Source organism: Medicago sativa, chromosome 2, assembly GCF_051527215.1.
Source record: "Medicago sativa cultivar Bolivia chromosome 2, Bolivia_mono, whole genome shotgun sequence".
Classification (NCBI taxonomy): domain Eukaryota; kingdom Viridiplantae; phylum Streptophyta; class Magnoliopsida; order Fabales; family Fabaceae; genus Medicago; species Medicago sativa.
In genome coordinates this window covers 75,999,228-76,019,565 of record NC_140750.1, presented here as the reverse complement: position 1 = coordinate 76,019,565, position 20,338 = coordinate 75,999,228, and the positions used below count along the sequence as shown (strand labels likewise).

Genomic DNA, 20,338 nt, shown 5'->3' with positions numbered 1-20,338 from the left:
AATTTTTTGTATTGAGAAATAATGTATAACGTTTTAAAAAATCAAATGTTATATTTTTCAATTCAAAATATCTAATTTTAACTTCTTTAATAAAGGGAGAAGATTCCCTCTAGTGAAATTATTTACTGTTTTCTCCAGTCAAAGATCAAAACCATTAAATATATTATCTCTCTTAATTATAACATTTAATTACTCATGTGTATTTATTATTCAATGGTTAAGATTTCATTGAACCCTCCAATCATTGGAGAGGATCCATTCCCTTTAATAAATATCAGTAGAACATTTGTTTTGTTGACAAAATCAGGAAAGCATTTGTTACCATGACGAACCGATAAAAACATACTCCCTCCGATCTTATTTACAAGAGACAATTTACTTTTTAGATACATTAAATAATTTATGTATTTGGTTTAAGTTCTTGACTAGTACATTATTCAATGTATCTAAAAAGTCAACTTTCTCTTGTAAATAGGACCGTAGGGAGTATTAAACTTTTTCTTTATAAAGAAAAAGCATATCAAACTTTTAATGCTATAAATACACTTTTTTTTTGGTACAATAAATACACATATTTTAATCAAATAAAAAGTGGGTGTGGAAATGGACAAATTGACGTTGACATGTACTAATACTATGTATGGAAAATGAAACTATGGGATGTCAAGCAATTTGCCTGGTGTATATTAATTCTGTGTTTGTTATCATTGCTCACCGTATGAATTAACTATCGAATTTTCCCATTTTAATAACGCACCCACAAGTAAATTTATTAAGCACTTTCGCCTACTTTTCTCAGCAAATCTCCAATAAATTAATTGGGGAATTAGTCACTTTAGTCCCTGAATGGGGAACGATTCGTCAATTTAGTCCCTGAATGCAGATAAATTGCAAAATAGTCCCTGAATGTAGACTTTGTTAGTCAATTTAGTCACTGAATGCAGACTCCGTTAGTCAATTTAGTCCCTGAATGTAGATTTCGTTAGTCACTTTAGTCCCTGAAATTGACCATGCAGGGACTGTTTTGCATATTATCTGCATTCAGGGACTAAATTGACGAATCGTTCCCCATTCAGGGACTAAAGTGACTAATTTCCCTAAATTAATTTGACAACTACCCAGCACACTTTGCTAGCCTCATGTAAAAAATATTAAAAATTGGCACACTAGCCGCACCATTCATTTTTAGCTTACTACCTTTAAAATTAAAATTATCCACCTAAATTTAACTCAATTGGTAGAGACATTGCATAATTTATGTAAACGTCGAGATTCGAACTTTTTTTTTGAGGGAGAGATTCGAACTTTGAACACCCACTTCTTCATATTTAAAATATGTAAAGTTTAGCGACTAGACTGCTTGAAAAAGAAAACAAAAGAAAAAAGAAAGTAGTAAAATAAAAAAATGCTAACAGTGCGTAAAAAGTAAAAACACTTGATAAAAAAAAGTACAAACAGAAACTTTATATTAAAAATAATAATTTTTAAAATTAAAAAAATTGAATATACATTTTTTCACTACTTGTCATTATAATATTTTATTTTAATCGTCTTCACAAATGTGTTAAGGACACTCTTTAACATCTAAACAAAAAATAAAAATGAAAATGATCGAAATAAAAAGAATAACACACTAAAAGACTAAATACTTTCCCTTCTCTCTTCTATCACTCATGTGAGCACCCTCTATCCATGAAACTAAAACATATTCTGATTTGTTAGTCCTTTAAGTTTAAAAATATCAACAATGTTGAATCAACTTTCATTTTTATCTATGTATGTTCTTATCTGATTATTCATAAAGGAAAATTGCATATTTGATCTATCAAGATAAGATCCAAACTACATTATAGTGATTGTTGTAATATCAAATCTACCCAAATTAACATTTTTTTTTTGAGCAAAAAATTAACATTATTTTTAGTTTCATATAAGATTGTGACCTGGTTTGTTTAAACTATCTAATTATGGGGTTGAGAGGCAAAATATTTTTTACGATGTATCTTTCAATGATTAGATACGGAGTCCTCGAAGGAATAATCTAGTGAAATGAATAAGTCTTGTGGAGGAGGTCTAAGATTTATCACATATTACTAATAAATTAACATTTCTCTTTTCTCCCAACAAATTAACTACTAATCTTTATCTTTTAAAATGACCATGAATGTAAATTTGTAACAAAGGTATGCTAAGATTTTTTTTGAAGGGAAAGTATACCATCACTAAGAACAAAATTTGGTTCAATGGTGTAAACATTTTTAAAGATAGAATTTTTTTTTTTTGAGCAAAGATAGAAAATTATTTTGATCCGATAAAAAAGATAAAGAACCCATTTCAAACTTAAAATTAAGTTAAAACACCTGTGATTTAGTTTTTCTTAATATGTGTGTGTCAAAAATGTATATAAGTTGTTTGGTAGAAGAAAAATCTGACCGGACTGAATTGTTTAATCAGTTGAAATACTACAACCAGTTTCATAAGTTTTGTTTGTTATCCAATCGAACCTGTTAAATCATATTCTAGAGGTGTTACACTCGCGTTCTTGTTTTTGTAACATTGACATAAAGTCAAACCAGTTTAAACTTTCTCATGGTGCACGGATGAATTGTTAAACCTTGTTGGCAAGGATAAAGACAACGCAGCCTTTCAAATCTAAATTATATAGGCACAAAATATTGAATTAAATATAAGGATAATTTGAACTTTTTTAATCTTGTTGTAATTATTTTTTTTTTTTTTTAAAGGAGAATCTTGTTGTAACTGTTGAATGTTTTTTTTTTATTATTTGTTTAAGATTCGGGTTTACCTTGTACTGTGGTCCACAGACAAATAAAATTTTGTTAATATATGACATTGTGAAGCCCGGATACTCCAAAATGGTGCCGTATCCGTGTCGGATACGTATCGGATACCGATACTCCGCGGATACTCCGGATACCGTATCCCAGAAGTATCGGAATTAATTATTTTAATTTAAAATATATATTTTATCGGATACTTAAAAGATACTCGACGGATACACACAGATACTTATAAGATACTTCACACAGACGTATCCAAAAAAAATGAAGTGTATAAAAATGAGACTGTGTTGTGAAAATTTAAGATACGAATCACTATAATTACTTTTCAATTAACAAATTAAATATTATGATTTTGGTGGATGAAAGTAACGAGAGAGGGGAGATTTAATCAATCAACATTAAACAAACTTTGTTTTGAGTTCTTTTATTGATACATTTGTTGATATCCTAACATATGAATGAAAATAGAATATGATTTATACAAAAACTTTACATTTTTTATTTTGATCATATGTATTTTTTTATTTTTTTTGTAAATTGTAACTTTTATGATTATATAGTATGAGTAATCAATGTTTTTTTTAAGTATTTTACACGCATATAAATTTTAATATAAATATTTTGTTAACGTATCTTAGCCGTATCGTATCCTAAATTTTAAAAATTTCGCGTATTCGCGTACCCGTATCGTATCGCACCCGTATCGCACTACGTATCCGGGCTTCATATTGGCATGTAGATTTGCTTTTGTTAATATTTAAATATATCACTATGATTAAAATGCATTTTTAGGAACACTCAATCAAAATGTCTCACAATTGATGTACCCTAATCCGTTTATGAGATTTTGATGGTCTAAAAACGAACAACAATTTGAACATTAACTAATAAATATAAAAAAATTGAATTTTTAAAGAGTGAAAATAATTTGCTTGAAGATGATAATTTTTATTATGTTAAAAAATAACCAAATAAAAACATTAGACTTCTTACAAAAAAACATAATTTTTTTATATGATATATAACTGCACATATAAACCAATAACATCTGAATTGTACTCGTCGTTAGAACCCTTTTATTCTTTCTCTTTAAGTTGGTTCAACTCCTACCCATCTCAGGTGATTATTAGACTCGACGGTTTCACATTTATACCTACAATCTCTCATACTTCATTCGTCCTTAATTATGAGCACTTATTCAAATTATTAATTGATTTTTTTCCTTTTCAAACATACCCCTAATTAATAATACTAACTTATCTTAAAATATAAAATGTCAAATTTTCTTAAAAAAAAAGTCAAATTAAATACGCATATAAATAAAAAATAATTTAATAATATTCATACATAATATGGACACATTAAATACATTATAAACTTTTCTTGATACATACAAAATTGGCCAAATGACTTATAATAATGGACATAGGAGTATAAAATTGTGTAATTATTTTTTATGGGAAAAATGTATAATTTATATTTTTTCAAGTAAAATGTATAATTACTATTAGTATTATTAAATATTATTATAATATGCATTAAAAAATTTAGTATAAATTTTTAATTTATTTTCTGTAATAATAAAAAAAACTAGTATCCATTTTTTAAATTACTTACTATAATTATAATAATAATAATAATAATATTAATATTAATATTAATGTAATCAAACAATTGACTCAAGTGGTCAATGAACTCCATCAAAGACGAATTGTTCATGATAATATGAGTTTGGTTACTGGGAAAAAAATAATTTTGACAAAATATTATTTACTTTGAGGTCGAAATTCGGATTGTTAGAGTCTTTTTTCTCTTAAATAGAAAGGTTAACATATAAAAACAAGTGAATATATCTATACGCTTTGAAACGTACTACTATGTTAGCGATACCAACTCGTCTCAAGTGATTACTAGACTCTATGGTTTCACACTTACCCATACAATCTCTCTTACTCTCTTAGTCCATAATTATAAGCACTTGTTCCATCCGTCTCACAATACATGTCATCTTTTTTATTTTTTATTTATCTCAAATTACTTGTCCCTTTTATAATACCAATATAACGTTTATTATTTTTTTCGACTAACATACCCTTATTTATTACATTTCAATAATCTATAACAACTCCATTATTTATAATTAATAAGAATGTTTTAGTAAATGATACATATTTTACTATTGAAATCAACACTATTAATCATTTCTTTAATAACAGTGTAAAACTCAAATAAGACCTATTATGAGACAGAGGGAGTATTTTTAGGTGTATTTTTCAAAGCATACCCCTAATTAACACTACCAACTTCTATTAAAATATAACAAGTCAAATTAAATACACATGTAAATAAATAATCATTTAATAATATCTATACGTAAAATAGACACATTAACTACACTAACAACTTTTATTGATACATATAAAATTGGTCAAAGAATTTATAATAAATATATAATAATTCCTTAAAAAAATATAATTATTTTTTAAGGGAAAAATGTATAATTATTATGTTTTTAAGGGAATTTTTTAAGGATGTTTTTAAGGGAAAATTGTATAATTATTAGTATTATTATATTTCCTAAAAAAGGTAATTAAATATTATTTTCATATGAATTAAAAAATATTGTATTAATTAAGAGGATTTGATGTACTCTGCCAGACACATTTATAACTAAAAAATAATTTTTAAATTTATTTAATGTCTAATGTATTTGGTTTATATATAGACTAAATACATTACGTTTACAACTGTGTTCAATGAATTTAAAAAATATTTTTGCTTATAAATATAAGCGGAAAGAGCATGTAATAGTACTATTGTTGTAGTAGTTACATTTGAAAATTGTCAACAAACATAACATTAATATCCATCCACTCATCTCCATCCCATTAAATCACCCATAACACAACATAATAATAATAATAAAACTCTTTTTCTCTTTTTTCTCTTTTCTTCGTCCCTCCCTCCCTCCCTCCCTCCCTCCCTCCCGTGACTATTGTGGGCCATTACTACCATCTCTTTCTTCCGTCGCTTTTTCAACCATTTTCGTAGCAAAATGGAATCTAAATGGCGAAAACTCAAACTTGCTCTTGGCTTCAAAAAAACATGTATTCATCTTCCCAAAACCTCCGATCAACCTTCTTCCTCCATCTCCGATCGTCTCTCATCCGCCTCCGGTGCTGTTTCCGGTCGCCGTCCCTCTACTCCGACACCTTCCTCCTCCGGTCTCCGTCTCTCCTCATCCTCCTCTTCATCCTCCAAGGTTTGCATTTTCATCAATCAATCTCGATTCTCTTCATTTTTCACTGCTTAGGTTAATTTTATGATATTTTGTTTAAATAATGATGAGTTTGATGACTAATTTGCATGTAATTATTAGGTTGTAATCACGGGTTAATTTTTTAATTTATTTTATTTTATTTTAATTTTTAATTTATTTTTTTACTTTTTGTGATGTTGTTGTTTTAATTTTAGGGATAGTAATGGATTACATAAGAGTGTGATTGTGATGTGTTGTATTGGTTTCATTATTCATTTTATGGCGGTGGTGGAAATGTCACTTTCATAGCAGCTATTGTGTATGTTGTACCCTTTATGAAACTAGTTGTTTAGTTTATGTGAAAAAGTGGTTGTGTAATTTACTAAGGGTTTAATTTCTATGCACTGACGGTGTAAATTTTTTTTTTACACATGAATTCAATCAAATTGATTAGAATGTCATTTTTATAGATTGGTTTATAAAATATCTCCACAAATGATTGGATGTATTTGTAAAAAAGTTTTACACTATCTGTGTATACCATAGTTAATTTAATTTTGAGGAGTGTTGATCCTATGGAGTAAAAATCATCATTTTTTACTGTTGATTGTGAAAAATCCAGCTGCAAACAGTGACATTTTTTGTATTTTGATATGTGGGTATGCTATGTTGAATATGTAAATGTAAAAGAGTTGAATGGAATAATGTAAAAGAGTTGAATGGAATAAAGTAGGGTAAACAACCATTTTAGTTTTTGAATGTGTGAGACATTGAGACAAGGTTATTTTAGTCCTAGAATATATTGAAATTGCAAAACATCCTCAAGTGTCTGTTTAATTACAAATAAGAGACATTTAGGAGTGTATTTGTAATTTTGATACATTTGGAGACTGTAATGATAGTGTCTCACATATTCACGGATCAAAATGGTTGCTTACTCGAATGAAATATAATAGAGTGGAAGAGATTGGAATGACATGAACTTGTTGATCGGAAAATTGGAATGGAGACAAAGAATTGTTCCATTCCACTTCATCAAATCCCTTTCCATTACATTTTATTAATTTTGTAGAAAAGTGTGAATGAAGGAATCATCTTTGATTTCTCCTTGTTTTGATGATATTTCTATATATTATTAATTTATTTATCAAATTTATCGAAATTTTCAAATGTTCAATTAATATTAGAGTTGCGTATCACCTTTACTTTACTGAAAATGGTAGGCTTATTGTTGTTAGTTTTTCCTTGATGCCATCAATATGTATGAGTATGACCACCAAACGCTGACTTTTTTCTTTTTTTGTATAAACTTAATACTTTGAGTTGTAGATTTGTCAGGGAATCCTATAGTTGACGTAATTAGTCATGTAATAGTGATGGGTGTCTCTTATAATATAAGAAAGGAGTGCACGCTGCACCACAAGGCGACATTTGGCTGCGGCTTTGCTTGGCACATGGATAGCTTCATTATATGCCACGTGTCCTGTTGGGTTTTGACTGTTAGCTTCCAAAGAGAAAAGGGTTTAGCTCACGTGAAGAGGGAAAGGAGGGAAATATTCACAAAGATTTTGAAAAGGATTTGGAAAAAGCATATGTCACTTCATTGGGGGGAGTGGGTTGTACTTTGCAGAGAAATGTATACTCCCTAAACTTCTATTCCTTCCAAACACACTTCATTCACTCTCTCTCTTCACAATCCAAAATCTGGTAGCTCTCTCTCTATCTCTTTTCATCTCCATATTTTCCCATTCATTTTCGATTTCTATCCTCAAGCATTTATTAAATTCATCTCATATTGTTCTTATTTTTTTTTCATTTTGCAGGTTCCTTCAAGAATTCATCATCCTGGTATATATTTTGTACATTTTCCAAGTAACAACTTCTTCTTTTTCTGCTTGAAATTTGTATATAATCATGTTCTTCTTTTCATTTTTGTTCAACCTTTATTTGAGAACAACACTTCCATAGACCGGTTGCATGCAAAGGTTCTAACCTGAAAGAACATGTTATTTTGCATTAACTAATACAAACTATTTTTTTTCATTTTGCAGGTTCCTTCAAGCATTCTTCATCCTGGTATATATTTTATACATTTTTTCAGTAACAACTTTTTATTTTTATGGTTGAAATTTGTATATAATCATGTTTTCATTTTAATGTTTGTTCAACATTTTTTTTAGAACAACACTATCATAGATCGGTTCCTGCTTGCATGAAATCAGTTTTCCAAAGTAATCTTTTGGGAAAATTTCCCTCCTGAACAGAGCATATCAAACATGTAAAAGTTCAAAATTTGGTTGTGTTACATGTTTATTTTTGAAAAATATTGCAAATATACTTACTAAGCACAATGCCAAAGTCAAACTTTGGTTGTTTTACATGTTTATAATTCAAATATTTTACAAATTATATCAATAATCACCATGTAAAAGTCAAAGTTTGGTTGTGTTACATGTTTAACTTTAAAAAAAATGGAGTTGGGTGTCTAACATTATGTAGAGACAAAGTTTGGTTGTGTTTCATGTTTAACTTTCAACGTGTTATTCCTGCTATATCATTATAATAGATGTATTCATAATCACGTTTTTCAAATCATTCTGTTGCTGTTGAAAACATGTTTTTTTTGCAGCAACAATGGCTAGGCCTTTCCAAAAGATCAAGAACCTCAATGATTCCAAATCTCTGTGGAAAATTGCAGTTCGAGTTGTTGACATGTGGACTGTTGCAAATTCAAAGAACAAACAACATATTGAGATGGTGTTGTGTGACAAAGAGGTGGTTTTGACATCACTAAACTAAATTGTTACAACATCACTCATCTATATTTATTATTTAATACAAACTATTTTTTTTAATAAGTATGTATAATTCACTTCTAATTGTCATCAGGGTGATCGTATTCAAGTCATTGTTCCAGCGGAATTAAAAGATCAGTTTAAGGGTAGAATTGCTGAGAACACTACCTTTACTCTGCAAAACTTTGATGTCGAGAAAAATGAGATGTCCATAAAAGCAACTGATCATCCATTTAGGTTGGTGTTTAATGGTGGAACAAGTGTTGACAACATTGACAAGCATGACATTCCCAAACCATCCTTCAACTTTAAGGACTTTGATGAGATCAAGAAGGGAGAAGTAAGGCCAGATGTCCTGATAGGTAAATTGGACATATTTTCCCTTTTGCAGTTTGTAAAATTACGACTAAACATTTTTTATTAACATTAATTATGTGTTTTATAGATGTCATTGGAGCCTTTCATGAATTAGGATACACTCAGACTCAACAAGGATCTAGGAAAATACAAATCAATTTCTGGATGAAAGACCTAAAGTACATTTTTAATCTTTTTAATGACATTACAAGTCATTTAGTTTCTATAACAAATTTTCATCCATATTGTCACTATGTACAGGGGAACATTATTAAGTTGTACATTGTGGGAAGACTTTGGTCTTCAATTCCTTAACTTTACCAACAAAGCTGAGTCTGGACCAACTATCATTCTTATTCACAATGCTAAGATTAAGGAAGCCACAGGTTATTAATAATGAAGTACTCAATAAATATTAGTCTTGAAATTCCTTACATGATATGCTTTGTTTTTAATATACTTATCATTCTATAGAAAAGTATGAGCTCGGGGTCTCTAATGCATGGAATGCTACCAAGCTTTTTTTCAATCCTGATTTCCCCGAGGTCCTTGAATTCAAACAAGGGTAATTAATATTTACTATATAGTGGTTTACCAATTGAATGATCAAAGTACTTACTCTTAATGTTTATTAACTAAAAATTTATTTATAACCTGTATAGGTTGCCTCTTGATGACCCAGCATTCTCACAGACTCAGCAACTAAGTCTCTCTTCTCAAATTGCTAGCCCCTCTTCGTCAAGTATGACGCAATACTCATCTATTGAAAGGTTCATTGGCAGTGCTGTTGTTCTACCACTGAAAGAGATTATGCAACTCACGGAGGTATTTCATATTCTTGCTTAATTCATAGTCAATTCACAGGTTAGAAATAAATTGATGTTTATTACATTATGTAATTGAGTAACCTGTATATACAATGAACATTGTTATTTGATTAGAACTGAAGTTGTTGCCTTTTTGCTTTTGTATATATACCGAAGACAACTGTGTGTGTGACTGTTGTGAAGATCAATCAAGTGAAACCTTCCAAGAATGGGTGGTACTACAAAGCATGCACCAAATGCAACAGGGCTGCAAAGGGTGATACTTTACCACTGTTTTGTGACCAAAAACATGAGACCAATGCTATCAATCTAAGGTACAAAAGAGTAATGTAGTAGGTTAATTCCTCCATTATAAATATTTGTAATTAGAACTGCGTATTCAGTTATTGGAATTTGTTATGCAGATTTAAGTTAGAAGTGGAGGTCGAATATAATGGAGTTGCAACTAAGTTTTTCTTCTGGGATCGTGAGTGCAATGAATTGCTTGGAACTACTGCTGCTGATCTTCAGAGGGTCATGATTGAGGTATTGGTTATCACCTTTGTACCTTACAGGGAGATTAAATACTGATCGTATCTTATGTATATGTTGCATATAGGCCGGTGTCACAAATCCCTTGGAATATCCAGTTCATCTGGACCAATTGGAAAACAGAGAATTTGTTTGTAAAGTTAAGTGGCAGCCAACTTGGGACAGCTGTTCTGTTCAAGCAATTAAGGAGGATGAAGGCTTGGTTGAAAAGATCAAAGCATTGTTCCCAAAGACTGAGGTACTCTTCTAATATCAGTTTCACAACTTTCATTAGTGTTAACAAATTTCAAAAGTAGTATCATGACAATGATTTTATTTTACATTAGGAGGATGATATTCTGGCTGTTGAGAATGTTGAAATTGCAGAGGTACTGTTAAGTTAGCTTTCACAGAGTTATATATCGCTGCCACAGGGGAACCATATACAATGTTGGATTATTTCTAACAATTGTTCTTCGATGTTTCCACAGATTGCAGACACAACCACTCTTTCTCAACTTCAGACCATGTCAACTATCCCAACTGTAAGTTGTGATAATTGTTTGACAATTTCTTAAAATTATACATCCTTTTTGTTTTGTCATTCATTGCTAATTTCATCCTCATCAATGTAATTGCAGCCAACACCATCTACTATAAATCAGAATGAAACTGAAAGCCAATCTTCGCTCACACCAGGCAAGAGAGTTGCAGATGAACTTCCTACCAAAGATTTCGAAAGCCCAGATACGTGCTCAACCAAACAATCTTCAACTAAGATCAGGAGAAATATCAAGAGAGAAAAGAAAGATTGAATTATCATATTTGTCATGCACACTTCTATATAACTACATCAGCAGTACTTATTATCTAATTAACTTATTATCTAATTAATAGCCGTATGTGGCTCTAAGTACTCTATTATTTTGATTGAATATCAGTTAATCTGATATTTCAGCAACCTCAAACATTGTTGCATTTGGTCTTATCTTACCTAAGAACAACTTCTATTTAACATATACGTATCTCTGTTTAAACCTATGCTTATTTATCATATAAACCTTCTTTATAAGTTAATTTTGAATAATTATCTATCTAACAATTTATTATACCTTTGAATTAGCAAAAATTGTTTCATTATAGTTAATTCCATACAAGTTATTTCATAAAATAATATTCAGCTATATCATATAATAAAAGTACGAATATGATGTTATACCAGTTAATTATTTAGAGGAATAGGGAACTTTTCATAAATTATTATCATTATTCATTTAAATTTTTGTATATAAGGAGATTTTCAAAGTCTATCAAGCAATTACATTAATCATTTAAATTTTTTATAAACATGTTTATGAGAAAATTATGATAGTTATTTTAGAAGTTTATATCCATGTTGTTTTTCCCTTACTGTAGATATCTTATCGAAATTTCTTTCTTTGCCTCATAGACTTATTCAATCATTCATATTTCATAGTTCATGTTTACTAACTACAACAATTATGTTAATTGAATTCTAACTATGTCTGCAAAACCATGACCAAACATCTTTGAGAGAAATGATGAAATAGTACAATGACCAATACAATCCATACCCAACATATCAAATCAGACTTATGTGTAGCAATATATATAATAGAGTTTGTCATCATCAATAAACCTAATTGAACAGTAATGTCTTATCCTACTTTCTCCTACATTATATACTCTACCAAAATCTAACTGTCCTTTCCTTCTATTACTATTTCCAAGAAGGTTTTGTAGTACAGTTGTACCATTTTATGGGTAAATGTCAAAGTCTCTTTTTTTAAAACAAAAGATGTCAAAGTATATTGTATTATAGTTTGAGTATTCCAAAATCGTGGATATTATGTAGTCATAGAACAACATCAAAACCTTTATGGGATCACTTTTACTAACTACACACAAGTTCTTAAAGTACAATACAATATGGATCCTCTTCAAAATAGTCAACAACAACAACAGTCGAGTTCAAGAGAAAGAAGGAAGAAAGCCTTAGAAGGAAAGAAAATATGTGTGACTACTAAAATTAATACACATACTTCTGCAGTCATTCCAAAACAAAAACTCATTAAACCTATTAGTTTGGCTGAATCATTGCTTCAACAATCAAATGCAGCAACAGAAAGAGAAAATAGAAAAAGGGTTCTATACAAAAATAAGGCACTTGCTGCATCCAAAAAAGTTTGTGTTCCCTCTCCTAAACAAGCTATTCCAAAACCTTTCAATGTCATCAAAAATCTACCCGAGGTCGCAGCTTTAAGCAGAGAAAAAAGAAAAAGAATTATTCAAGAGAACAAGTTAGATGTGCCATCAACAGGTCCTGATAATCCTTACTCTATATCCAAACACTCATTACAATCCAATGTTATACACTCTCAAAAAGAAAACTCTACCGCTTCAAGAGATAATAGAAAAAGAGTTTTTGATGATAAAAGTATTTCACCATCTAATTCCATCCATAATACTCCCATTACATCAAAAAAAACCATTGCGTACACTACTCCTTTATCAGATATTACAAATGCTCAACAATTCTTTTTTCCTGAGCAGACTCATGTTACCAAAACTCTGTCGCAGAATACATTTACTCAGCCCAACGATCAAAATCATAGTAAGATGTCTCGACAGTCTAAGAGTGGCATAAACCTTCTCAGCAAATTTGCAGCTACAGCAAATCCTATTCCAACCTCACAAGTCGAACCAAATGATGTCATTGCCAATGAAAAAAGTCCAGGAATTTCAATTCCATCTTACAGTGCAGCTTCAACTTCAGCACATGAATCATTTGATTCCAATATTTCCTCTGACTCAGACACAGATGATAGTGGAAGTGATTCCGAGGAACTTACGGAATCTGATTCAGATTCTGAATATGATATATCTGAAGAAAATACAAATGCCACAAACATACAAGGAGGAGAACCTTCATTACAAGGTAATATGATTGTCAAGTCATTCATACATTCTTCATTTATTTATATGACATATCCACTTATGTTGAATTCTATTTGTAGATTATTTTGATGTCGGAGATCCTGATTGTATTTGTCAACAATGTGGAGCAGAAATGTGGTATTTAGAAAGGAAACATAAATCTAAGTCTACATCAACACCCTTATTTCAACTGTGTTGCGGGAATGGGAAAGTCCAACTTCCTCTTCTAAGACAACCTCCTCCTGTGCTTCAACATCTACTCTTTGATCATCAATCAGAAGATACCAAAAATTTCCAACAAAACACAAGAATGTATAATTCAATGTTTGCTTTCAGTTCAGCAGGCATGAAATTTGATGATAAGGTTACTAAAGGTAGAGGGCCACCAACCATGAGGATACAAGGACAGACATGTCACAGAATTGGTAGCATGTTACCGCCAGATGGAGAACTACCCAAATATGCCCAACTTTACATATATGACACCGAGAATGAGATACAAAACAGAATTAAAGGATTTGGGTATATATTTATTTCATGGAATCAAAGTTATGATAACATGGTTAATATACATAAATCATATACCTCTTGATCATTGTATTTATAAACATAATCATTGTCATTTCATTTTTTCAACAGGAATACCAAAAATATTTCTGAAGACATTGTCAAACGATTGTCCAAAATGTTGGATGAGAATAATGTTCATGCAAAGTCTTTCAGGATGGCACGTGAAATCTTAAAGGGAGGACATATCCATGATTTGAAATTAAGACTTATATCAGAGAGGAAATCTGATGGTAGGATTTACAATGAACCTACGGTATCCGAAGTTGCTGCTTTCATCTCTTATAATATAAGAAAGGAGTGCACGCTGCACCACAAGGCGACATTTGGCTGCGGCTTTGCTTGGCACATGGATAGCTTCATTATATGCCACGTGTCCTGTTGGGTTTTGACTGTTAGCTTCCAAAGAGAAAAGGGTTTAGCTCACGTGAAGAGGGAAAGGAGGGAAATATTCACAAAGATTTTGAAAAGGATTTGGAAAAAGCATATGTCACTTCATTGGGGGGAGTGGGTTGTACTTTGCAGAGAAATGTATACTCCCTAAACTTCTATTCCTTCCAAACACACTTCATTCACTCTCTCTCTTCACAATCCAAAATCTGGTAGCTCTCTCTCTATCTCTTTTCATCTCCATATTTTCCCATTCATTTTCGATTTCTATCCTCAAGCATTTATTAAATTCATCTCATATTGTTCTTATTTTTTTTTCATTTTGCAGGTTCCTTCAAGAATTCATCATCCTGGTATATATTTTGTACATTTTCCAAGTAACAACTTCTTCTTTTTCTGCTTGAAATTTGTATATAATCATGTTCTTCTTTTCATTTTTGTTCAACCTTTATTTGAGAACAACACTTCCATAGACCGGTTGCATGCAAAGGTTCTAACCTGAAAGAACATGTTATTTTGCATTAACTAATACAAACTATTTTTTTTCATTTTGCAGGTTCCTTCAAGCATTCTTCATCCTGGTATATATTTTATACATTTTTTCAGTAACAACTTTTTATTTTTATGGTTGAAATTTGTATATAATCATGTTTTCATTTTAATGTTTGTTCAACATTTTTTTTAGAACAACACTATCATAGATCGGTTCCTGCTTGCATGAAATCAGTTTTCCAAAGTAATCTTTTGGGAAAATTTCCCTCCTGAACAGAGCATATCAAACATGTAAAAGTTCAAAATTTGGTTGTGTTACATGTTTATTTTTGAAAAATATTGCAAATATACTTACTAAGCACAATGCCAAAGTCAAACTTTGGTTGTTTTACATGTTTATAATTCAAATATTTTACAAATTATATCAATAATCACCATGTAAAAGTCAAAGTTTGGTTGTGTTACATGTTTAACTTTAAAAAAAATGGAGTTGGGTGTCTAACATTATGTAGAGACAAAGTTTGGTTGTGTTTCATGTTTAACTTTCAACGTGTTATTCCTGCTATATCATTATAATAGATGTATTCATAATCACGTTTTTCAAATCATTCTGTTGCTGTTGAAAACATGTTTTTTTTGCAGCAACAATGGCTAGGCCTTTCCAAAAGATCAAGAACCTCAATGATTCCAAATCTCTGTGGAAAATTGCAGTTCGAGTTGTTGACATGTGGACTGTTGCAAATTCAAAGAACAAACAACATATTGAGATGGTGTTGTGTGACAAAGAGGTGGTTTTGACATCACTAAACTAAATTGTTACAACATCACTCATCTATATTTATTATTTAATACAAACTATTTTTTTTAATAAGTATGTATAATTCACTTCTAATTGTCATCAGGGTGATCGTATTCAAGTCATTGTTCCAGCGGAATTAAAAGATCAGTTTAAGGGTAGAATTGCTGAGAACACTACCTTTACTCTGCAAAACTTTGATGTCGAGAAAAATGAGATGTCCATAAAAGCAACTGATCATCCATTTAGGTTGGTGTTTAATGGTGGAACAAGTGTTGACAACATTGACAAGCATGACATTCCCAAACCATCCTTCAACTTTAAGGACTTTGATGAGATCAAGAAGGGAGAAGTAAGGCCAGATGTCCTGATAGGTAAATTGGACATATTTTCCCTTTTGCAGTTTGTAAAATTACGACTAAACATTTTTTATTAACATTAATTATGTGTTTTATAGATGTCATTGGAGCCTTTCATGAATTAGGATACACTCAGACTCAACAAGGATCTAGGAAAATACAAATCAATTTCTGGATGAAAGACCTAAAGTACATTTTTAATCTTTTTAATGACATTACAAGTCATTTAGTTTCTATAACAAATTTTCATCCATATTGTCACTATGTACAGGGGAACATTATTAAGTTGTACATTGTGGGAAGACTTTGGTCTTCAATTCCTTAACTTTACCAACAAAGCTGAGTCTGGACCAACTATCATTCTTATTCACAATGCTAAGATTAAGGAAGCCACAGGTTATTAATAATGAAGTACTCAATAAATATTAGTCTTGAAATTCCTTACATGATATGCTTTGTTTTTAATATACTTATCATTCTATAGAAAAGTATGAGCTCGGGGTCTCTAATGCATGGAATGCTACCAAGCTTTTTTTCAATCCTGATTTCCCCGAGGTCCTTGAATTCAAACAAGGGTAATTAATATTTACTATATAGTGGTTTACCAATTGAATGATCAAAGTACTTACTCTTAATGTTTATTAACTAAAAATTTATTTATAACCTGTATAGGTTGCCTCTTGATGACCCAGCATTCTCACAGACTCAGCAACTAAGTCTCTCTTCTCAAATTGCTAGCCCCTCTTCGTCAAGTATGACGCAATACTCATCTATTGAAAGGTTCATTGGCAGTGCTGTTGTTCTACCACTGAAAGAGATTATGCAACTCACGGAGGTATTTCATATTCTTGCTTAATTCATAGTCAATTCACAGGTTAGAAATAAATTGATGTTTATTACATTATGTAATTGAGTAACCTGTATATACAATGAACATTGTTATTTGATTAGAACTGAAGTTGTTGCCTTTTTGCTTTTGTATATATACCGAAGACAACTGTGTGTGTGACTGTTGTGAAGATCAATCAAGTGAAACCTTCCAAGAATGGGTGGTACTACAAAGCATGCACCAAATGCAACAGGGCTGCAAAGGGTGATACTTTACCACTGTTTTGTGACCAAAAACATGAGACCAATGCTATCAATCTAAGGTACAAAAGAGTAATGTAGTAGGTTAATTCCTCCATTATAAATATTTGTAATTAGAACTGCGTATTCAGTTATTGGAATTTGTTATGCAGATTTAAGTTAGAAGTGGAGGTCGAATATAATGGAGTTGCAACTAAGTTTTTCTTCTGGGATCGTGAGTGCAATGAATTGCTTGGAACTACTGCTGCTGATCTTCAGAGGGTCATGATTGAGGTATTGGTTATCACCTTTGTACCTTACAGGGAGATTAAATACTGATCGTATCTTATGTATATGTTGCATATAGGCCGGTGTCACAAATCCCTTGGAATATCCAGTTCATCTGGACCAATTGGAAAACAGAGAATTTGTTTGTAAAGTTAAGTGGCAGCCAACTTGGGACAGCTGTTCTGTTCAAGCAATTAAGGAGGATGAAGGCTTGGTTGAAAAGATCAAAGCATTGTTCCCAAAGACTGAGGTACTCTTCTAATATCAGTTTCACAACTTTCATTAGTGTTAACAAATTTCAAAAGTAGTATCATGACAATGATTTTATTTTACATTAGGAGGATGATATTCTGGCTGTTGAGAATGTTGAAATTGCAGAGGTACTGTTAAGTTAGCTTTCACAGAGTTATATATCGCTGCCACAGGGGAACCATATACAATGTTGGATTATTTCTAACAATTGTTCTTCGATGTTTCCACAGATTGCAGACACAACCACTCTTTCTCAACTTCAGACCATGTCAACTATCCCAACTGTAAGTTGTGATAATTGTTTGACAATTTCTTAAAATTATACATCCTTTTTGTTTTGTCATTCATTGCTAATTTCATCCTCATCAATGTAATTGCAGCCAACACCATCTACTATAAATCAGAATGAAACTGAAAGCCAATCTTCGCTCACACCAGGCAAGAGAGTTGCAGATGAACTTCCTACCAAAGATTTCGAAAGCCCAGATACGTGCTCAACCAAACAATCTTCAACTAAGATCAGGAGAAATATCAAGAGAGAAAAGAAAGATTGAATTATCATATTTGTCATGCACACTTCTATATAACTACATCAGCAGTACTTATTATCTAATTAACTTATTATCTAATTAATAGCCGTATGTGGCTCTAAGTACTCTATTATTTTGATTGAATATCAGTTAATCTGATATTTCAGCAACCTCAAACATTGTTGCATTTGGTCTTATCTTACCTAAGAACAACTTCTATTTAACATATACGTATCTCTGTTTAAACCTATGCTTATTTATCATATAAACCTTCTTTATAAGTTAATTTTGAATAATTATCTATCTAACAATTTATTATACCTTTGAATTAGCAAAAATTGTTTCATTATAGTTAATTCCATACAAGTTATTTCATAAAATAATATTCAGCTATATCATATAATAAAAGTACGAATATGATGTTATACCAGTTAATTATTTAGAGGAATAGGGAACTTTTCATAAATTATTATCATTATTCATTTAAATTTTTGTATATAAGGAGATTTTCAAAGTCTATCAAGCAATTACATTAATCATTTAAATTTTTTATAAACATGTTTATGAGAAAATTATGATAGTTATTTTAGAAGTTTATATCCATGTTGTTTTTCCCTTACTGTAGATATCTTATCGAAATTTCTTTCTTTGCCTCATAGACTTATTCAATCATTCATATTTCATAGTTCATGTTTACTAACTACAACAATTATGTTAATTGAATTCTAACTATGTCTGCAAAACCATGACCAAACATCTTTGAGAGAAATGATGAAATAGTACAATGACCAATACAATCCATACCCAACATATCAAATCAGACTTATGTGTAGCAATATATATAATAGAGTTTGTCATCATCAATAAACCTAATTGAACAGTAATGTCTTATCCTACTTTCTCCTACATTATATACTCTACCAAAATCTAACTGTCCTTTCCTTCTATTACTATTTCCAAGAAGGTTTTGTAGTACAGTTGTACCATTTTATGGGTAAATGTCAAAGTCTCTTTTTTTAAAACAAAAGATGTCAAAGTATATTGTATTATAGTTTGAGTATTCCAAAATCGTGGATATTATGTAGTCATAGAACAACATCAAAACCTTTATGGGATCACTTTTACTAACTACACACAAGTTCTTAAAGTACAATACAATATGGATCCTCTTCAAAATAGTCAACAACAACAACAGTCGAGTTCAAGAGAAAGAAGGAAGAAAGCCTTAGAAGGAAAGAAAATATGTGTGACTACTAAAATTAATACACATACTTCTGCAGTCATTCCAAAACAAAAACTCATTAAACCTATTAGTTTGGCTGAATCATTGCTTCAACAATCAAATGCAGCAACAGAAAGAGAAAATAGAAAAAGGGTTCTATACAAAAATAAGGCACTTGCTGCATCCAAAAAAGTTTGTGTTCCCTCTCCTAAACAAGCTATTCCAAAACCTTTCAATGTCATCAAAAATCTACCCGAGGTCGCAGCTTTAAGCAGAGAAAAAAGAAAAAGAATTATTCAAGAGAACAAGTTAGATGTGCCATCAACAGGTCCTGATAATCCTTACTCTATATCCAAACACTCATTACAATCCAATGTTATACACTCTCAAAAAGAAAACTCTACCGCTTCAAGAGATAATAGAAAAAGAGTTTTTGATGATAAAAGTATTTCACCATCTAATTCCATCCATAATACTCCCATTACATCAAAAAAAACCATTGCGTACACTACTCCTTTATCAGATATTACAAATGCTCAACAATTCTTTTTTCCTGAGCAGACTCATGTTACCAAAACTCTGTCGCAGAATACATTTACTCAGCCCAACGATCAAAATCATAGTAAGATGTCTCGACAGTCTAAGAGTGGCATAAACCTTCTCAGCAAATTTGCAGCTACAGCAAATCCTATTCCAACCTCACAAGTCGAACCAAATGATGTCATTGCCAATGAAAAAAGTCCAGGAATTTCAATTCCATCTTACAGTGCAGCTTCAACTTCAGCACATGAATCATTTGATTCCAATATTTCCTCTGACTCAGACACAGATGATAGTGGAAGTGATTCCGAGGAACTTACGGAA

General features: G+C 30.9%; 1 protein-coding gene and 2 pseudogenes across 3 annotated transcripts in view; all 3 read left to right on the top strand.

Moving 5' to 3' along the window:
* Positions 1–5,610: 5,610 nt before the first annotated feature.
* LOC146950812 (E3 ubiquitin-protein ligase WAV3-like) overlaps positions 5,611–20,338 on the top strand; it is a 38,875-nt gene continuing 24,147 nt past the window's right edge. Inside the window, exon 1 of the mRNA XM_085746786.1 lies at positions 5,611–6,066. Within this exon, the coding sequence (XP_085602912.1) occupies positions 5,860–6,066 (207 nt within the window). The 5' untranslated portion in view covers positions 5,611–5,859. The remainder of the gene's footprint in view (positions 6,067–20,338) is intronic.
* Positions 7,456–11,593, top strand: LOC146950817 (replication protein A 70 kDa DNA-binding subunit B-like; annotated as a pseudogene). Its single transcript, XR_015027706.1, has 15 exons — positions 7,456–7,770; positions 7,887–7,935; positions 8,115–8,139; positions 8,693–8,838; positions 8,953–9,220; positions 9,304–9,394; positions 9,477–9,601; positions 9,690–9,780; positions 9,878–10,040; positions 10,199–10,356; positions 10,447–10,567; positions 10,641–10,740; positions 10,903–10,953; positions 11,041–11,097; positions 11,194–11,593. The product of XR_015027706.1 is annotated as a replication protein A 70 kDa DNA-binding subunit B-like (transcript).
* Positions 14,372–18,502, top strand: LOC146950816 (replication protein A 70 kDa DNA-binding subunit B-like; annotated as a pseudogene). The gene is made up of 15 exons (XR_015027705.1): positions 14,372–14,679; positions 14,796–14,844; positions 15,024–15,048; positions 15,602–15,747; positions 15,862–16,129; positions 16,213–16,303; positions 16,386–16,510; positions 16,599–16,689; positions 16,787–16,949; positions 17,108–17,265; positions 17,356–17,476; positions 17,550–17,649; positions 17,812–17,862; positions 17,950–18,006; positions 18,103–18,502. The product of XR_015027705.1 is annotated as a replication protein A 70 kDa DNA-binding subunit B-like (transcript).